The following is a 19,207-nucleotide window of genomic DNA, read 5'->3' as shown; positions in this document are numbered from 1 at the left end:
ATATCGGTTAGATTTTAGATAACAAAGATATGACAAATATTATATATATATATATATTTCAGTATTATTTTAGAGACATTAAAAATCTTATCAAATTTTATACAATTTTGTCTCCAATGAATATAGTGTGACACAATAATTGTATAATTTCCTTTATTTTTAACATCATTTATCATTTATAGTGTATCTTAGATTCTCTTCTTTAATATTTACATTGTGCAATGATTGTGTTCTCCTAGACAAATGCTACTGTTTCAAGTCCACGCTATCTATTTAAACCATTTAAAACAATTCTGATATGTGCCTGGTAAAGTTCGAATTTCATTCTACCGTCTTCTCTAATTAATATCTCATCTGTACATGTTCCAAATCCTTTTAGTTTATTTAAGTTTTAATTTTGACAATCAAGTCCCACCTCAACCTTTTATTTTGGATTTTTCTATATTAATTTCCCTTTGCCTGTAACTGAACGTCTATTCAGTAATCTGCAAGTTTTTGACCTTTTTTTTTTAACTCTTATGTAGCTTGACGTGTGTGTATAGCTGTCTTTTCCTATTTGGTCTAGATCCTAAATACTAATTGAGCAACACTTCTTTCTGGGTCTTAATGGATCTTTTCTTGCAGAGGCCCTTAAGATCTTAGGTGTTTTTTACTTTTTATTTGTTTCTATGCTAGATGCTATTGTACCTCATATATGCCTTATAGTATGCACTCACTTTTACTCTAGCTTCCTTTTTATAGTACACTTTGACCTTTGGTATCCCCTTAAATCTGATCCTTTGCCTTTTATAGCACCGCAAAGATTTAGTTGATGCCATTCAACATGGGTTGCTTATACTGAAATCTGAGAAAATATCTTCAAGCAGTCAACCAAGGATGCCAAGTTATGGCACACAGGTATCCTTTGTGTTTATGTTGCTATAAATACTGCTGGTAATCTTAACCTTAAGTTGCGTCCTCCAGGTTACTGTACAAACAGAAAGTGAAAAGCAAATTGATAAACTTCGGCGGAAAGAGGAAAAACGTAGCAAACGTGGGGCAGAGTATGGCAGCCTGGATGATTTTGCTGCTGACAGTTTTTCATCTCTTCTTCTAGCAAGTGAGAGAAAGCAACCTTTGGATGATTTGATTGGGACAGGGGAAGGGCCAAATTATCTGTTAGTAAATGCTCTTCCTCAAGGAACAATGAGACTGCATAAAAAAGGCTATGAAGAAGTCAGAATTCCGCCAACTCCCACTGCTGCAATGAAACCTGATGAGAGACTGGTACTTCTCTGATATGTACTTAATGTTATAAACCTATATTGATATTGTGTGATTTGGTGACACGATCAACCTAAAATGCGCTTGTAATTACTTTATTGCACTTGTTCCAGAATTGGTTAACTGTTCACCATCTATTGGAACTATGTCAAACTGTCCTAAGAATTTTTTTGATGAAAAATTCTATATAAAGAGCGCTCAAATTTGTTGATTGGCCTCCAGTATGTAAAATGAGCAACTTAATTGCTTTTTGTTGCCATACATCGGGAGTCTGGACTATGAAATCTGATATTTTTGTAAGGTTTCTTCTTGTTGCTTTCTGTTCTTTTGTTTTTAGCTGCAATTTGGTGCATAGTTTTTTTTTTGCAGGCCACTTGTTTGGTGATGCTTTTCTTTCTTTTATGTTTTTACTGAAATTTTACCCAAGGTTTGACTATGGTAGGACTATTTAATTTTTTTTTTTATCTATTAGAAACAAATGTTTTCATGTAGTTATACCCTTTCCTTGTATAAGGAATTTTTGGTATCTTTTCTAGAAAACATGAGCCGACACTGAAATATTTACTTTGCCTGATTACTGCTTGATACTCCATTCATAATGCACCCATTTCCTTAACTTTGCTCTTGCAGGTATCTGCACAAATTTCTGGAGGACTTGCATCAGTCTGACATACACTTAAGAAGAATTTATGAATTCTTCCTTTGTGCCTTCTTAATTTTGATATATGTAAAAAAGACTTGGATGAAGAGGATATTATCTTATTTTTAGAGCATCATTGCTCATAAAAGAGTTCTAATACTGTGAACCATTTTTTTTTTTCTGAAATATCACTTTCCTGAAATACTTAAATTGGATACATCTCGATAAACTTACGTGATTGGGTCACAGTTTACAACATATGATATTGCTTCTATTTTTAAAGCACAAAGGTTAATGTTTTATTTTCTTATATTACATGACATGGACAAAGAGGATATTGTCTTATTTTGGAGCTAAAAGTGTTCTAATGCTGTGAACTATTTTTTTTTCCCTGAAATATCACTTTTCAGAAATACTCAAAATGGATACATCTCGATAATATTACACGATTGGCTCACCGGTTTACAACATATGATATTGCTTCTATTTTTAAAGCACAGAGGTTAATGTTTCTAAGTTTATCTTTGGTTGCTTCTTTTTAGATTGAGATAAGGGAATTAGATGACTTTGCTCAAGCTGCTTTCGAGGGATACAAATCCCTCAACCGCATTCAGAGTCGTATATTTCACTCAACATATTATACAAACGAGAATATTCTGGTAACTATATTTTGAATCCTGTTCTTGCACATAATGTGACGTTAGTCCTATTTTGTTGGATGTGCAAATAGAAGAAACTCATCCTTATATTAATTTTACGAAATTTTTTTGCAGGTTTGTGCACCAACTGGTGCTGGGAAGACAAACATTGCGATGATTGCTGTTCTTCATGAGGTAGAAATTCGCAAGAAAACTTTGATAGTTATAGTGGTGCATTAATTTATTTGTGAGCAAATTCTTGAGTTTCTCTCAAGGCTTCTTGAGAAGTTCCTGTATGTTAGTTTTTCTTATTTTTTAGATTCAGCACTACCACACTCTAGTAATATGGTGCCAATTGCAGATTAAACAACACTTGAGGGATGGCATTTTGCATAAAGAAGAATTCAAAATTGTATATGTTGCTCCAATGAAGGTACTGTTTTTGTTTTTTTTCATCTTATGTTGACACTAATCATTACCTATTTACTATTAGGATGCTCATCATGTTCATGTCATAGGCATTAGCAGCAGAGGTAACATCTGCATTCAGTCGTCGCCTGTCTCCCTTGAATCTGGTTGTCAAAGAACTTACTGGGGACATGCAGCTGTCCAAGAATGAGCTCGAAGAAACCCAGGTCTGTGCATTTCTTTTATTTGGTTATGGTGTTCTGCAGTTTCATTATTATTTTGCCTCATTTCTTCGGTACTCAGATGATAGTGACTACTCCTGAAAAATGGGATGTTATTACTCGCAAAAGCAGTGACATGTCATTGTCAATGCTGGTTAAACTTCTTATTATTGATGAAGTACACCTGTTGAATGATGATAGAGGCCCGGTAATAGAGGCGCTGGTTGCCCGGACTCTCCGACAGGTAAGTGTATCGTTAATTTTGTAGCTATTTTCTCTTTGTTTACTACATGTTATAAGCTTGGTATATCTTGATGAGTAATTGTGGTAATAAATTCTAATACTGCCTTTTGAGAGTCCATTTTCTGATTGCATGACTTTGTTTGTTTGACAATGTTCTATCTTTGATGAAGCACTTTGACTATGTGCATTTAGTTCAAACCAATGCTTGGAAAATTGGGATCGTGATCGGCCTATCGAAAAAACGATACGTATCGGTAGTCCAAATTAGATTGGATTTTTTTAATTACGTAAAATTTTAAATATTATTTTAAAATATAGATTTTTTTTAAAAAAATTAGAAAATATGATAAAAAAAAATTATTATTCACATATGAGCCCTAAAAGTTAAACAAAAGTACTAATTTACTTAAAAGTTAAAACTTCAATGAATACTGAGCTGGCTTTCGTAAATCTTTGTGGTTGTCGTCATCATAATCACCATAAGTTTGTAAATAATGATGTCTAGATTCTAATGCTCTAAAGAGAATTGCATCATATCTTTAAAGTTTCACCTAAACTTTGATCTTTAAGTTTCATATTTTTAATTTGTGTAGATTACTCTACTGCGTATAATCTCATCTTTATATAGCATTATGCTTTCGAATGCTAAAAACTGAGTGGCAAATCTAATGAAACCGAGCCTGATAATCTTTCTACCACCAATTATTTGCCTAAGTACATTAAGAACCAAATAATGATTATATATAAAGTTGTGTCAAACTATGATCTTTATGTTCAGGATCTTTAACAATATCTTCCAACATGAGATCAAGATAATATGCAGCACATGACATCAAATATAAATGTTGTCTTTTATCATAAGCAATTATCCAGTAGTCTTATAATTTGTCCCATTATCAATAACAACTTGGATTTTTTTTTTCACCAATTTATTTTACTACCTTATTTATCAATTGAAAAATATAATTTGCACTTTTAAAATTAGCAGAAGCATTCATAAACTTTAAAAATATTGTCCCCATGCTTGAGTACACTAGGAAATTAATTATATTTCTTCTGTTCTGTGTACAACCAAATTCGCCCCAATACTATTTATAACTCTCAATATAAGTGTGAATCTCATTTACCTCTGAGTCAAAAATATCAAGATATTTAGTAGCAATATCTTTTGAATTTAGGAGGTGGAACACCAGGCCTTACTGATTGTATAGTATCCACCATGGTGTGATAATAAGGGCTATTAACTACCAACGATGGCCGTGCCTGTGGCACGGACTGTGCCGACCATCGGTCGGCACGGCACGGCACGTGCCGCGGCACTTGCTGGCCGTGCTGTAAGAAGAGCAAAAAAAAAAGAGATACTTACCTTCACCGTCGCCGCTGGTCGCTCTTTGATCGTCGTCGCCGCCGCCGTCGGGTGCCCTAGCCTGAAGGAGAAGGAGAGACCAAGAGAGAGAGAGAGATTGGTTAAACTTAGGTTGCGGATCCGGATCCCCGACGGCGACGGTGATCGGCAATGAATAGCTCGACAACGAGCGTCGGAACTATTAGGAGGGGTGCCGTGCGTCACCTCTCGTGCCATGTGCCGGTACGCCACTGGCACGGCCATTCATGTTAGCTACATTGAAAGGAATATGATTGCAGAAATTTTTTTTTAAGATAACCATATCAATATGTTTCTTTGCATTTTTATCCCTTTAAGAGTTGTCTTGATAGTAGTCCGTGTAAGATCTTATCTTTTTCTCTAAAGATATGTATTCATCAGTCTAATATTTTCAAACTTTGCTGTAAAGTCTATAACACCAGGAGTCCTAGAACTACTATCCTCATATTCTTTCTCTATGCATATGAACTGATCTAAATTTTTGAAAGCTACCACTAGATCCACCATTATTTTTTCTCATTTTCTTCTCTCTTTGTATATTTCTGCATTTTTTCATTGTCCTCTTCATCATCCTCCCCATTCTGCTTATTACTATTATCATTAATATTTTTATGGATATACATCAATTTTTAATAAATTATTGACTCTCTTCTTTGTGCAGTTTGTTTATCCTTTTTTTGTTTATTAGATGAGCCAATATTTCTTTTTTGATTTCCAAACTAATTTAAGTGTAAGCCGCTATATTTTTTTGCTTCTAACCAAATGTTCTTTAAGATGACTGACACCGTCACTCATTTTCTTTCCACATCAGTTGTATATGATACACCTTTTGTCTTGGTTAAGAGCGATGCAATGTTGCCAACCGATGTCATTATCTTGTGATTTTTTTTTTTGGAGCCATTTTAATTTTAATGTAAACACTTAAACAGATATCAAATTAAAAACATAAATTGTAATTTAGAAAATTAAAAATACAATTTCAGCAAATTAAATAATTCAGCAAATATTTAATCTCAATTTCAGAAAATTAAATAATTCAGAAGAAAATTGAAATACAAATTTAGCAAATATTTAATCTCAATTTCAGCAAATTAAATAATTCAAAAAGTAATTAAAGGTATAATTTCACAAATTAAATAATTCAGCAAATGCTTAATTAAAAGAAAAATAAAATCTCCTTGACCCAAAAAGAACATATTAGAGAGAGAGAGAGAGTGAGAAAAAAAAAGTGAAAAATTATGGTGCAATGAAAGAGAAGAAGAAAGAGAGAAGAAAAAGAGAGTAAAAGAAATTTAAAAATTGAGAGAAAAAATGTAATAAAATTATATACCAGAGTTCGTTGGAATTCGTCGAAGAAAGATTTGCGCCGCCGGAGTTTGTCGAAGCGAGATCTCTCCGTTAGAATGTGAGAAAGTGATAAAAAAGGAGAAAGGAATGAAAGAGAGAGTGAGAAAAAAAGAGTAAAGAGAAAGAGAAGGAGAGTTGGCTTGTTGATGTCCCCGGGTTGAATCAATGGATCTGACCTGGTTTAATCAAAACCAGCCGATCCGAGCCATTTGACTGGGGCCGATCCGATGAATCGTGGTTCAAACAGTTATAATACATCATTATGGGTTTTGAAACTATGTATGCATGATAGTTGTGCTATTCAGCTGTATATCTGCTTAGGCAGTTAATTTGATGTTTGAGCTTCAAAGCTTTCTCGGGTTGCAAACTAAGTGCATTCCACCAGGAGGCATTTATTTATTGTTGCTTTGTAGTCAGCATTTATCCTGTCTGGTCTTTAAGTGGACAATACCCCAAAAAGGTGGTAAGACATATGATGCAAATCCAATTGTACCATTATTTCTATGTTTTCTGTCTGTGAACATGAATATTGATACTGGTATAGGACGAATATGACACAATATTGATATGTTGCTATCCCAAAATCTTGAAAAACAAAGAGTCTAATCATGTCTCTAATTTCTTGTGATTCTTTATCTAGCTGTTTTTCAATGTTGCCATCTACTATTATCATACTGCTTGTGCTTATCTGGTTCTATAATCCTGCAATTTAAGCCCTGTTTTCTTTGAAAAGCTGCTGCCTTGGCTGTGTTTGATACACCATACAAAACTCTGACAGGTTGAGTCGACCCAATCAATGATACGCATTGTTGGCCTATCTGCTACACTACCCAATTATTTAGAGGTAATTCGCCCAAATAGAGATCACATGTCTAGTTTTATAATTAGTACTTATTATTTATCACTTGTTCCACATCCCGCTGACATTTTCATGATCAGGTTGCACAATTTTTGCGGGTTAATACAGAAAGTGGGCTATTCTTTTTTGACTCAACTTACCGTCCCGTTCCTCTAGCCCAACAATACATTGGGATTAGCGAGAAGGACTATGGTAGAAAACTTGAAATGTTCAACAATATATGCTATGAGAAGGTCTTATCTGGTCACTTAAGGTGATGCTTGCTGATTCCTATATTAATGCCTGAGATGACATTGTTGCATATGGACCCCTTTTCTTTAGGTTGCAGATTCAGTTAAACAAGGACATCAGGCTATGGTTTTTGTTCATTCACGCAAGGACACAGGGAAAACTGCCAGAACACTGGTAATTGTTTTCAATTTCAAAGCAGAAATTTATTACCTAATATCTATATGATCACTTTTTCATTCATTTGCCTGAATTGTGCAACTAAACTACTGTTTTTGTGTTTCTTGAACATGATTTGAAGCTCAAAGCTAGTATTAAGCGCCATTTTTAATACCCAATTCATTGTTTCTCTTTTAAATTTGAATCTTTTGAATTATCTTCAATATCTAATGCTTTTAATTAATATGAAAACTGTTTGCCCTATTAACTGCATAACTCTTTTCATCAGATATTTTCAACTTTTAGATGAACTTTCATTGTTAAATTATTGTTGTGCATAATGGTCTGCAAAGCTAGTATTCTTGCTGAGTAGCCTTAGATCTGTAGAACTTTATGGTCTTTCTTAGATCATTTTGTTTGTTTCCAAAAATTGTTTTTGTATGTTCATCTGCATATGTAATGATGCTATACGTAAATCTATGAACCATACTTGATCTTGTACGAAAATTGCTTGCTAAATCTCTATAAGAGTAGCATATTTATGGAAATTGTCTCAGAAAGCCAAACTATAGTTCTGTATTTCCATTTGCATTGTCCTTCTCAATGAAATTTGACTCGAATTTGTCTCTCTGTATTGTTGATGCAGATTGAGACAGCAGTAAAATCTGGGGAATTGGAATTATTTTTAAATGATAAGCATCCGCAGTATTCTCTAATTAAGGTGTGTTTCATTGCTGCAAGTTTTTTTTTGGAAGAACTTCGATGTGAGGATTTAGGTTATTGACACAATTTTGTTGTTTCAGAAAGAAGTTCATAAGTCCAGAAATCGAGAACTTGTTGATTTCTTTGAATCTGGATTTGGCATTCACCATGCAGGGATGCTACGTTCTGACAGAGGCTTAACTGAGCGCTTATTTTCTGATGGTTTGTTGAAGGTAGGCTTCCTTCCATTCTTATTTACAACGTTTTTTACAAGACTCATATTGGTTTTTCTGTTCTAGGTCCTTGTTTGTACTGCAACATTGGCTTGGGGAGTAAATTTACCTGCTCATACAGTTGTCATCAAGGTCAGTTAAATCTGTGAAGTTGTGGCAACATGAGCATAGCAGTAATTGAAGCAGTTTTTACTTGTTTTCTGGACCATTTGGTCAATGATTTGCCATTTAATTTGCTGATAATGTTTGTCAAGAAACAGTTTGTGCACCTTTCAATTAATTTATACTATCACTATGATTCGAATGTGATAATAATTTGGATTTTCTAGGTGTATATCCTGCTGATGCGAGATATGGTTGTTATTTTTTTTAATGCAAAATGCCAGTACTTATGTTTTCGTTATGCTGTTGAAACCTTAATACCCTCCCAACATATGTTCTTAGGATGTTTTGTAAGTCATTTTTTTATCTGCAACACAGGGTACACAAATATATGATCCTAAGGCTGGTGGATGGCGGGACTTGGGCATGCTTGATGTAATGCAGGTAAATTTTGGAACTTCTGTGCCATCACTTTCAGTGAGTAAATAACTCACAAAGGACAGATCTGTTGCTAACTTTGTAATCCATTCTGTATTAGATATTTGGACGTGCTGGAAGGCCGCAGTTTGACAAAAGTGGTGAAGGCATTATAATCACTACTCACGACAAATTGGCTTATTACTTAAGATTGTTGACAAGCCAACTCCCGATAGAAAGCCAGGTGACAGATTTGTCTTACTGCCAAATGCCAAGAATAATCACTTAAAAACTGTGGTTACTCAAACAATCATGAAGCATAATCAAGGGCCATGGCTTCTAATTACTAAAGGACAAAATGTTTTTTTATTGTCTAACCTTTAACTGAATGCTTCTACCATTTGTCTTCCCGTCTCACTTGTGGAGTATTATATGCTTTTGGTTGAACATGTCTGAAGCATTTTAGTTTATTTTGCCATATCCTTAGTTTGTTCCTCCTTTATTAGCTATCATGTAGTTTCTCTCTTAAAATGCTTCTTATCTTGTCAATATTCTTCGACGAAGCACGGCTGGTTTTATAACTTCATCTATATTTGTAATAACCTAATAGGTTATATAGGATTATGCTATCCAATGAACAATTGTCTACTCAATGTAGGATTGTGCCCTCTAATGAACAACAGTGTACTCTTAATACTTGTTTTGTTTTTTGCACTTTTTTTAACAATAACCTTAGGTGTATTACGCATATTAAATCAAATGCGATTTTGTCTTTCTGCATGTACCGACCAACACCATGATACATATTCACCTTTTCATATAGTTTTGCAAATCAAGTAAAGTCGCATGAACAGACTTAGTTTACCTCATTCAATAACTTTCAGGCTCTAATGTTTCTTTCCTCAATTCAAAGTTGAGGTTTTTCTTTATTTTAGTCCCATTAATCAAAATAAGAGTGGGAGAAGGGGAGAAGAAAATATTGTCTTCATATACTCTTTAGTTTTGACCATGGCTGATGCAAACGGTTAAGAATTTAATTTCACTCTCTAGGGCAATCATATATTCATATCGTAATTGGGGATACTTTTTCACTTGGTTGTAGACATAATGTGCTGTTGCACATCCTAGCGTTGGAGAACAGTGGTCGCAAGTGGCAACTTGTATTGACATGCCATAGTTGCACACTGAAACATTAGTTTGTGGTGGTTGTGGGCCTGTGGCAGGTGGAAGGTGAGGGAATGAGGCAATCAGCTTAGCATAGGAAGGGGACAGGAGAGGAAGAAGGGTTAGTACTGAATAGTAAATAGGTAAAAAGGAGATCAACAATTGGGTGCTATAAGCCTAAATAGATGGGGTTCAACCCAAGGCAAATACTGTCTAAATAAACTCACACCTACATAGTTGACTGGGTCCATTTTCTTCATTAAATGTCTCAGTGGGTGTCCAATTTTTTTATATCAATAGATTTTCCTTTTAATTCCCACTCTGCATTTAAATTTCCTTTGGATGCTAACAGGTACTTGTCCAGTTGTCCTTGTCAGTCTTTTCATCTCCTAGCACACAACTTATAGAAGTGTGAAAGTACCACAGCCTCATGTACCATTAATTACTTTGTCTCCTAAACTCTTAGAGTTCTCACTAAGGCACATACAAGTCTGTCTGTCTTATTGGCATATCTGAGTCTCAGGCTGAAATATAGTCATCTTCTAATACCTGTAAGATGTAGTTTGCAGGACGTTGGGAGTCTAAAGGAGGGAGGATGTACACAAACTCACCCTCATTTTCTTTAATCTTTTAATGCCTGTCACATGTGGTTTGAAGGTGTTTTCTAATAATATCGATGTTGAAATACTCAAATTCCATTTCTGTTTGTGGAGAAAGCTGTAGATTTTGGACTTTTGTCTGTTTGTAACTGTTTTGGCCCTTTTGGGTCTGATTATGGAATTCTGTTTCCATCTTTCTTATAAATAAAGAGTCAAGTTTCTTGAAACTCAAAAGTTCAGACCCCATATGTTGCCCTCCTGATTGATAGAGTTGGCTTGGAGTGGTAGGTTGTGTATATATCACAGTGCACAGTTGAGTGCTATGTTGCAAGTCCGATAAGGGAGATGGACAGAATGAGGGTTTGACTTTGTGAAGAGACACATGGCCAACATTAGGGCCTGAGATGCCAGAATTGGCTCAAACCTGTTGGTATAGACCAAAATTGATCAGCTTTTTGATACTGGTTTAGGAGAGGCACTTACCAAAGCCTTGTTGAAATGGGCCAGGTTAACTGAAACTTGAAACCACGATTGATATATAAATTGCTCATCTATTTCTTGCAGAGTATCTCTATGTTCTCTCAATCCTCATGCATACTTGAAGAGGGCAAACTGCAAGTAATCTGCATACATCAAACAGATGCTTGACAATTCAGATGATTGAATATTCTGCCTTTTTTACTTTGTTCCACATTTGTGTTTTGTGTGGTTTTTCTTGACATCTTTAATAAATTTCCAAATTTTGTTCCAACCTTTTTTGATTTCTTTACTGTTACCTTGCAAATCTTTATTTGACTGCTAGCTAATACATCTGAACAGGAAGACTGAAGGATAATTAATGCATTGTTTAATATCATATTAAAGTTGTCTGAATCATTTTAAACTTGCTAGCTGTTTAGGTTCTTTTGTGCTTAAGTGCTTGTCATTGATTTGTTGATTATTTTCTTTTACAGTTCATTGGCTCATTGAAAGACAATTTGAATGCTGAGGTGGCGTTAGGTACAGTCACAAATGTGAAGGAAGCTTGTGCTTGGCTTGGATATACATACTTATTCATAAGGATGAAGACAAATCCTTTGGTATATGGGATAGCATGGGAGGAGGTATTACAATGTTGCAGCCCTTTTTGAGCCTTTTTATGCATCTAGTTCAATATTAGCTTGCTTTGATTTATAAAAGGCATCCATGTATGTACTATGTATTTTTGTATTTGTGGAAGGAATTCACAAACAAGGAATGCAGCATTATGAATGGTTCTTTTCTTACTAGCCTGGCCAATGAGTGAGTTTATTTGGGCATCTGAAGCTTATTCTCATGTAGTTGGGAAAAGGACCTGTGTTTCTTTCTTGACATTGTGGATGGAGTTTTGATTAGTTAATGTTTTTGAATAAGCTTTTGGAAAATCAGTGCTCAGTGTTCTAAATTATGATAGAGAAAACTGAAGTGTAGCTGTTTTATTGTTGGTAAGCCGTGTATTATCGTGAGTACGTTAAAATTTCTGAGTAGATTATTATGTCCAATATTGATCACTTCTTATTCTGAAGGGAAACAGTTTTAGTATATGTTTCTTCTGTTCCTTTCGTTTTTGTTCTATTCTCTTTCTTGTTGCGACCCTTTGCCATTCTAGCTGAACATGAATTTTCTTAATTAAACTCAATTTAATTTCCTAAAGGTTCCCCTTTGTGATATTTCTTTTCTGATTTCCTGTCTTTTATCCTTTCTATACATCTCTGTAATTCTAATTCCTTTCTCTATTCTCAGAAGCATATTTATATCAATTTCTGGAAGCAATCCCGATCTGCTATTTATTTGATAATCTTGCAAAGCTATCATTTATTTTTCTCACTGTTTTCTTACTGTTGTATTTCTGGATGCCAAGTTTCATTTTTAAATAGCAGAGGTGGTGATTTCATGCTTAATAATTGGGTCATTTTTTTGCATCATTTCAATAGACTACATTGTATCAACTATCAAGTCCTACAGCAGGTTGCAATACCAATACCAATTTTACACGCCAAGGAGACCAATTCATAGATTGTATACATATCCTAATGATTCATATTGTCTTGTTGCACTGTATTACAGTTGTGCTAACTTACTCTGACACTGCAGTCTCTTATGGATTTTCAGGTTATTGGTGATCCTTCCTTGTCTTCCAAGCAAAGATCTCTTATAATTGATGCTGCACGTGCCCTTGACAAGGCAAAAATGATGCGATATGACGAGAAAAGTGGCAACTTTTACTGCACAGAACTTGGTCGGATAGCAAGCCACTTTTACCTCCAGTATTCTAGTGTAGAAACTTACAATGAGATGCTTAGGCGCCACATGAGTGATAGTGAAGTAAACGATACTTTTTCCTGTTTGGTTGTGTGTTTCTACTTTCTAAAATTGCTCCTTAATGTTGCCATATTATGATATTATCTATGTATTCTGGTTCAGGTGATCAACATGGTGGCTCATTCCTCTGAATTTGAAAATATTGTTGTTAGAGAGGAAGAACAAGATGAACTTGAAACTTTATCCAGAATGGCATGTCCACTAGAAGTTAAGGGTGGAACAACTGACAAGCATGGGAAGATTTCAATTCTCATTCAGGTCCTTCCTGTTAAGGGCGTGTTATCCTTTGTTTCTTTCACTTTTCTATAAGATTCTAAGATGTACTTTATTCTCATTTCACAGGTGCGCATTTCACGTGCTTCAATGGAAAGCTTCTCTTTAATTTCTGATGCAGCATATATTAGTGCAAGCTTGGCTCGTATTATGCGTGCATTATTCGAAATTTGCTTGCGTAGAGGGTGGTGTGAAATGTCATCTTTCATGTTGGAATACTGCAAGGCTGTGGACCGCCAAATTTGGCCCCACCAGCATCCTCTTAGGCAATTCGACAGAGACCTTTCACAAGAGGTTTATCAAGAACTTTTATCCTTCTTTTTGTATTTCATAATTCCCCTTTTTGGACTGTTAGTGACTTGGTGATACAAAGAATTTTGTTTTCAGATACTGAGGAAACTTGAGGAAAGAGGTGCTAATTTGGATCGCCTTTTCGAAATGGAGGAGAAAGACATTGGTGCTTTGATTCGTTATGCTCCTGGAGGAAAGGTAGTCTTTCTAGTATAATAATGTTATCAGTACATGCATTTTTCAATCCATAGGTAGTGTTGACTAATGGATTTCATATTTTCTGTCCCTGGAAGTTGGTCAAACAATATCTAGGATACTTCCCACACATCAACTTATCTGCTACTGTAAGCCCAATTACCAGAACTGTTCTTAGAGTAAGTTATGATTCTTGAGTAAGATTCTCAAAGGTTGATGTGATCTCAGTTATTGTGATTCAAGACTTTTCTCCACTTACACCATGCTTTATTATATATTTAGGTGGATCTTCTCATAACGCCTGATTTTGTTTGGAAGGATCGCTTCCATGGGACCTCTGAACGTTGGTGGATTCTTGTTGAGGTGTCATTATGATTTAACCAGTTATATCTTTTCTGCTGTCTGATTTATCTATATCACTGAACTTAATATTATAACTTGTTTTCAGATCATTCCTGTTCCTTGCCAGCTTCATCCTTCAAACATTTGTAGTTATAGTTATTTAAGATTTTCTGTGTCTACATGATTGTGTGCTTGTAATACATTGATGATCTGGTACAGCACTCTGAGTTATGAGGTACAAAAGATTTTGTAGATTATGCATTCATTAGACGTGTTACAATCCAGAATGACACTGGATAACACTTCTGTTACAACTGCAGACACGTTGGTTACTGCTTGGTAATGTTAATGGTTCTCAGATGATTCATCATTGTCAGGTTTTAGTACTCTATATGAATGTGTTCTTGTATATATGAGTACTTAATGGATCCAATCAATGGGCTTATGTTGTAAAAAGTTTTTTAGGTAATATAATCAGCAGGTGAGATGCACTCCATCCTGATGTTGTTTTACACAGATAATTCAGTACTGTTTTTAGTTTTGGTTCCCTTTGGTATAATAAAGAAGAATTGTTTCTAGTTATCTTACAAGTTAATATTCTGAGCTATATTTGTTTATAAAGCTCATATAGAGTTTATGTGGAGCTTATGAGTGAACGTGACTTTTGTCTCAAAGAAAAGGAGCTATGGTGAAAATGTACACAAGTTTGTATCATCCATCGCAAAGGTGTAGAGTCTGTAAACATAGCTTTCTAACAAGAGGTCTCATTCAATGCAAACTACTTTGTCAGTGTACATAGCAACAAAATTTCACATACAGTGGTATTGATATTCTTAAACCAGCAGTACATTACAGAAATAGTTGGGTAGCTGGTCAAGATTGGCTACTACAGCTGTTAGATAAGTCTCCATTGAATCATCAAAATTTTGACACTCAAAATAAATGAGATAAGATTGTAAGAGTTTCACCTTTTTCTTTTCACATTATCATTTGCAATTTGAAAATATAACATCATAATCACTAGAGTAGGTCCAACCATGCAAATATTCATGAAAAAGATGATTACAATCTTTGAACTACCTATTGTGTTGGTAGATTGAGTGAGATCTGTTTGGAGGACAAGGTGATGATGCTCAATTGTCAAGAGTTACCACGACCCACAAGAAGCAATCTAATGCATAGCAGTTGACTGCTTAACTGACCTACAAAGAGGCGGGTGGCAAATCTCATTGTGCAATTAAGTTTACTGAAAGCCATGCAGTTATTCTTTGGCATAACTACTAATTATATATATTACAATTTTACCTTTCATATAAATGTTTATAGTCTGATGTAAAATATATATGGGGTATAATGATGGCCCTTCTATTTGAAAAGTTATTTGATCAGTTTTCTCTTTTTGTGCAGGATTCTGAAAATGACCACATTTACCATTCAGAGCTTTTCACGTTGACAAAGAGAAAGGCAAGAGGAGAATCTCAAAAGATCTCTTTTACTATACCAATATTTGAGCCACATCCACCACAATACTATCTTCGTGCCATTTCGGATTCCTGGTTACAAGCAGAGACACTTTTTACTGTTTCTTTTCATAACCTTATGTTGCCAGAGGTAAATATGAGACATTCATTTTAGTTTCTTATTTTTTTCCGTCATCATCTGCTATCTACTAATTGTTGCAACGTACAGACACAAATATCACATACTGAACTTTTAGATTTGCAACCTCTGCCTGTGAGTTCTCTTGGGAATAAAGCTTTTGAAGATCTGTACAGATTTTCACATTTCAATCCTATCCAAACACAAGTCTGGTGCTCCAACTCCATTTATTCTGAAGTTATTTTTCTATCTATATATTTTTCTGCTTTTTCTTGCACAATGAGTGACGTGTTCTCTTCACCTTCTGCAGACTTTTCATGTCCTGTATCACTCAGGTAATAACGTTCTCCTCGGAGCTCCAACAGGAAGTGGGAAAACTATATCTGCTGAGCTAGCAATGCTTCATCTTTTCAACACACAACCTGACATGAAGGTCACTTGTCTTGTAGTTAAATCTTGAGCTCATAAGGCATAAGGCTCTTTTATTGAGCTATCATGACTTTCAGGTTGTTTACATTGCCCCTCTAAAGTCTATTGTTCGGGAAAGAATGAATGATTGGAGAAAGCGGCTCGTCTCTCTGCTTGGAAAGAAGATGGTACAATTATAACATTCTTGCCTCTGGGTGATATGAGATGTCAAACACATGTTAATAAATCTATAACAATGATTGTCAGGTTGAGATGACTGGTGACTACACTCCAGATCTTATGGCTTTACTGTCAGCTGACATTATAATATCTACTCCTGAAAAATGGGATGGTATTAGTCGTAATTGGCATAGTCGAAGCTATGTGATGAAGGTGAGAAAACCTTTATTCCGTTGTTATCCTCTGTTGAAACGTCAAGTATTTGTCCTCCCGTCATTCTAATGATATTTATAAATTATTATAACTTTCTTGAGCTGCTTAGAACATAATAAGCTTATTCATAGGTTGGACTCATGATATTGGATGAGATACATCTTTTGGGAGCTGATCGTGGACCTATTCTTGAGGTACTATCTTGGGAACCTGATTGCATTTGGATCTCTGTGAACATGCAAGTTCTATAATTATATATCACCCAGTTGAAATTTTGCCTTGTAAATACCTGAGAACCAGTGTACACCTATTTTAGTAGCGTATGTTGGATCTATTCTTGATTTATTCCTGCTGGGATTGAAAATTCTGCACTCACAAGCTTGACAACTGTCAGGCTTAGTTCACCTTAATGAAGTTTCATTGTCCTTGGGATAAATATTGCTGTCCTTTTTTTTCCACCGAACCTACCATCCTGCATTACTGTGCTGGCCAGGACAGGTAGTGTTCATGACACGCTCTTTATGGAACCTTCTATGACAGCCTTTTAGGTGGGTAATAAATGTTGCCTAGATTTTAAGTTGTTTGAATATTGTGTAGATTCACTTAAGCGGATCATATTTGGATCATATCTATGAACTAGATGATCTGCTTAAGTCAATTGCTGATCATCTTCTGTGACTAGGGAGTTGGAATTAATCTACTCCCATAATTTCAAACAGAGATTTTAAGGAGGATTAAATTGATAAAATTATTAACAGCTTGATGTTCTTACGGATGCCATCGGTATGTAGCTTATGACTGTACATTTGCCAAGTGTAGGCACAGCACTGACTAACCACAGCATATAATCTCTTTTGGTAGAGCTCATACATAATACAACTATGTGAAATAAGATAGGAGGAACCCCTTTTCTCATTTTTAGTGTCATGTCTCAAATTTCTGACTTTGCATTTATCCGTTTACATCCTATGTTGTACTCTACCTGCTTGTCACCTTCTGCTTATATAATCCAGCATGTATTTGCAGGTTATTGTATCCAGAATGAGATACATATCCTCACAGACGGAGCGGCCTGTACGATTTGTAGGTCTATCAACAGCATTAGCTAATGCCCGGTACATTTACCATTAGATTTGCTCTTTTTAGAATCTGTACTTGTTAGATGGATCCTTCTTGCTCGTTTCATGTTTTCCTTCTCCTTTTCTGTGCCTGCAAATCCATCATGATGAAGGACAATTCCTAACATAACAGTCCACTGCAAGTGTGGCACCTAGCATGGTCCTTAAATGTTGAAAATGTAAAATCTATGTAATTTCTTCCAAGACTTTGGTTGTCTCTGTTTTTTTTAACAAGAGATCCTGTTAGAGAATAAAAGGCTTATATTGTTTGGTAATTCACAATGGTTGTTGAGTTGTGCTCTTTGCTTAATCATCCTCTAATTCAGACCTGCTGTATGCTTATGAGTAACATTGAATCAATTGCTAAGACAATCATTTAAATATTTAATGCTAATAGATCAATCTAAGAGAACATAAACAAACTTAAAGTGATAAAAACATGAATTAAAATAAATACTAAAGCATGTGATTAGAGAGCAATTGTCTAAGTCTCTTAACAAAAGATCATGATGGCACCTGATAATGAAATATTTTAATAGCCTATACTGTAGATATGTTTAACTACCATCAATGTGAACATCAAAGAGTCTACCACATCTTTCTTGCTATTCTGTCTGCTATCTTTGGTGGTTTGAAAATAAAAAAGGTTCACTTCTTGTTAATAGTCCAGAAGTTTGAGTTGAAACTTAGAAGTCCTTTGGAGTTTGCACATTGCTTGGAGCCTACTGGTTTTTTGAGGGAGCTTATATACAGAATAGCCCTGTTTACAGAAGTACAAAAAATTTAGAGAATGCAGGGAGATTATCCAGCATCCATCCCTTTGAACTCTTTCAGCACATATAAGCGCATTATCTGTAAAGGGAAATAGAATGAAATATATATAGATGGTGAAAGAAGCTTAGGGTTTCTAACTCATAAATTCCTACTTGATTGAATTGAGTGCATAACAGAAGTGCAAATTACCTGACTAACAGAAGTGCACAACTCAATTATAACTTTAGGAGCTTCAATGGATGGTTATGGACTTGAATCTTGAGGAGTTATATCTAACATATCATGTATGACATACTGTATCAACAGTGCTATATCCTTTGTAGTTAGTTTTCTTATACCAGGAATAGAAGGCTATATGTCTTACTGCATCCCTCTCATATTGCTTGTAGCTTTTGTTCTAGATTCAGATAGAACAATTTGTAGCGATATGTTATTGATTTGGATAGCGGTGCCTGAATATTATAAGTTAATAACTTCCTGTCTTCTCTTAAACCCATAAGTGATCCTTCATCATGATGTTTCAGTGATTTGGCTGAATGGTTGGGTGTTGGAGACAGTGGGCTCTTCAATTTCAAGCCTAGTGTGAGGCCTGTACCTCTTGAAGTTCACATTCAGGTATGTGCATATATTCTCCTGTTAATGTTGGCATAGACAATGGCTTGATAAACCTGTAGCTAGTTCACAGAGAAAAATGGATGGCACACTTCTTCTGTTGGCATATTAACCCGTCGAATTATGTGAACGAGCTCTTCTAAGACCTTTTCTCTTCTCTTCTTTCTTTTGTTGTTCTTCTTGATATTACCAGTTTGCTAGTCATCTGAAGTTTTACCCTATTTGTTGCAGGTTAGTAAGTGTAAAAATTTACAT

At 35.1% G+C, this 19,207-nt stretch overlaps 1 protein-coding gene across 3 annotated transcripts in view; it reads left to right on the top strand.

The window, feature by feature from the left end:
* Window positions 1-19,207, top strand: part of LOC140777945 (DExH-box ATP-dependent RNA helicase DExH14) — a 39,947-nt gene that overhangs the window by 3,515 nt on the left and 17,225 nt on the right. For all 3 annotated transcript variants that reach the window (XM_073122390.1, XM_073122391.1, XM_073122392.1), the window contains exons 6-35: window positions 793-897; window positions 964-1,266; window positions 2,446-2,562; window positions 2,677-2,736; window positions 2,903-2,974; window positions 3,060-3,176; window positions 3,253-3,414; window positions 6,923-6,988; window positions 7,084-7,236; window positions 7,325-7,408; window positions 8,037-8,111; window positions 8,194-8,325; window positions 8,392-8,457; window positions 8,806-8,871; window positions 8,966-9,088; window positions 11,561-11,710; window positions 12,738-12,950; window positions 13,050-13,205; window positions 13,290-13,514; window positions 13,608-13,709; window positions 13,805-13,885; window positions 13,989-14,069; window positions 15,456-15,659; window positions 15,738-15,854; window positions 15,958-16,080; window positions 16,154-16,243; window positions 16,323-16,448; window positions 16,580-16,642; window positions 17,475-17,563; window positions 18,865-18,955. In XM_073122390.1, coding sequence (XP_072978491.1) covers window positions 793-897; window positions 964-1,266; window positions 2,446-2,562; window positions 2,677-2,736; window positions 2,903-2,974; window positions 3,060-3,176; window positions 3,253-3,414; window positions 6,923-6,988; window positions 7,084-7,236; window positions 7,325-7,408; window positions 8,037-8,111; window positions 8,194-8,325; window positions 8,392-8,457; window positions 8,806-8,871; window positions 8,966-9,088; window positions 11,561-11,710; window positions 12,738-12,950; window positions 13,050-13,205; window positions 13,290-13,514; window positions 13,608-13,709; window positions 13,805-13,885; window positions 13,989-14,069; window positions 15,456-15,659; window positions 15,738-15,854; window positions 15,958-16,080; window positions 16,154-16,243; window positions 16,323-16,448; window positions 16,580-16,642; window positions 17,475-17,563; window positions 18,865-18,955 — 3,612 coding nt within the window. The remainder of the gene's footprint in view (window positions 1-792; window positions 898-963; window positions 1,267-2,445; window positions 2,563-2,676; window positions 2,737-2,902; window positions 2,975-3,059; window positions 3,177-3,252; window positions 3,415-6,922; window positions 6,989-7,083; window positions 7,237-7,324; window positions 7,409-8,036; window positions 8,112-8,193; window positions 8,326-8,391; window positions 8,458-8,805; window positions 8,872-8,965; window positions 9,089-11,560; window positions 11,711-12,737; window positions 12,951-13,049; window positions 13,206-13,289; window positions 13,515-13,607; window positions 13,710-13,804; window positions 13,886-13,988; window positions 14,070-15,455; window positions 15,660-15,737; window positions 15,855-15,957; window positions 16,081-16,153; window positions 16,244-16,322; window positions 16,449-16,579; window positions 16,643-17,474; window positions 17,564-18,864; window positions 18,956-19,207) is intronic.

This window comes from Typha angustifolia, chromosome 15, assembly GCF_048772165.1.
Source record: "Typha angustifolia cultivar Huaian chromosome 15, ASM4877216v1, whole genome shotgun sequence".
NCBI lineage: Eukaryota > Viridiplantae > Streptophyta > Magnoliopsida > Poales > Typhaceae > Typha > Typha angustifolia.
Note: the sequence above shows the minus strand (reverse complement) of the source record. Positions and strands in the feature narration are given on the sequence as shown.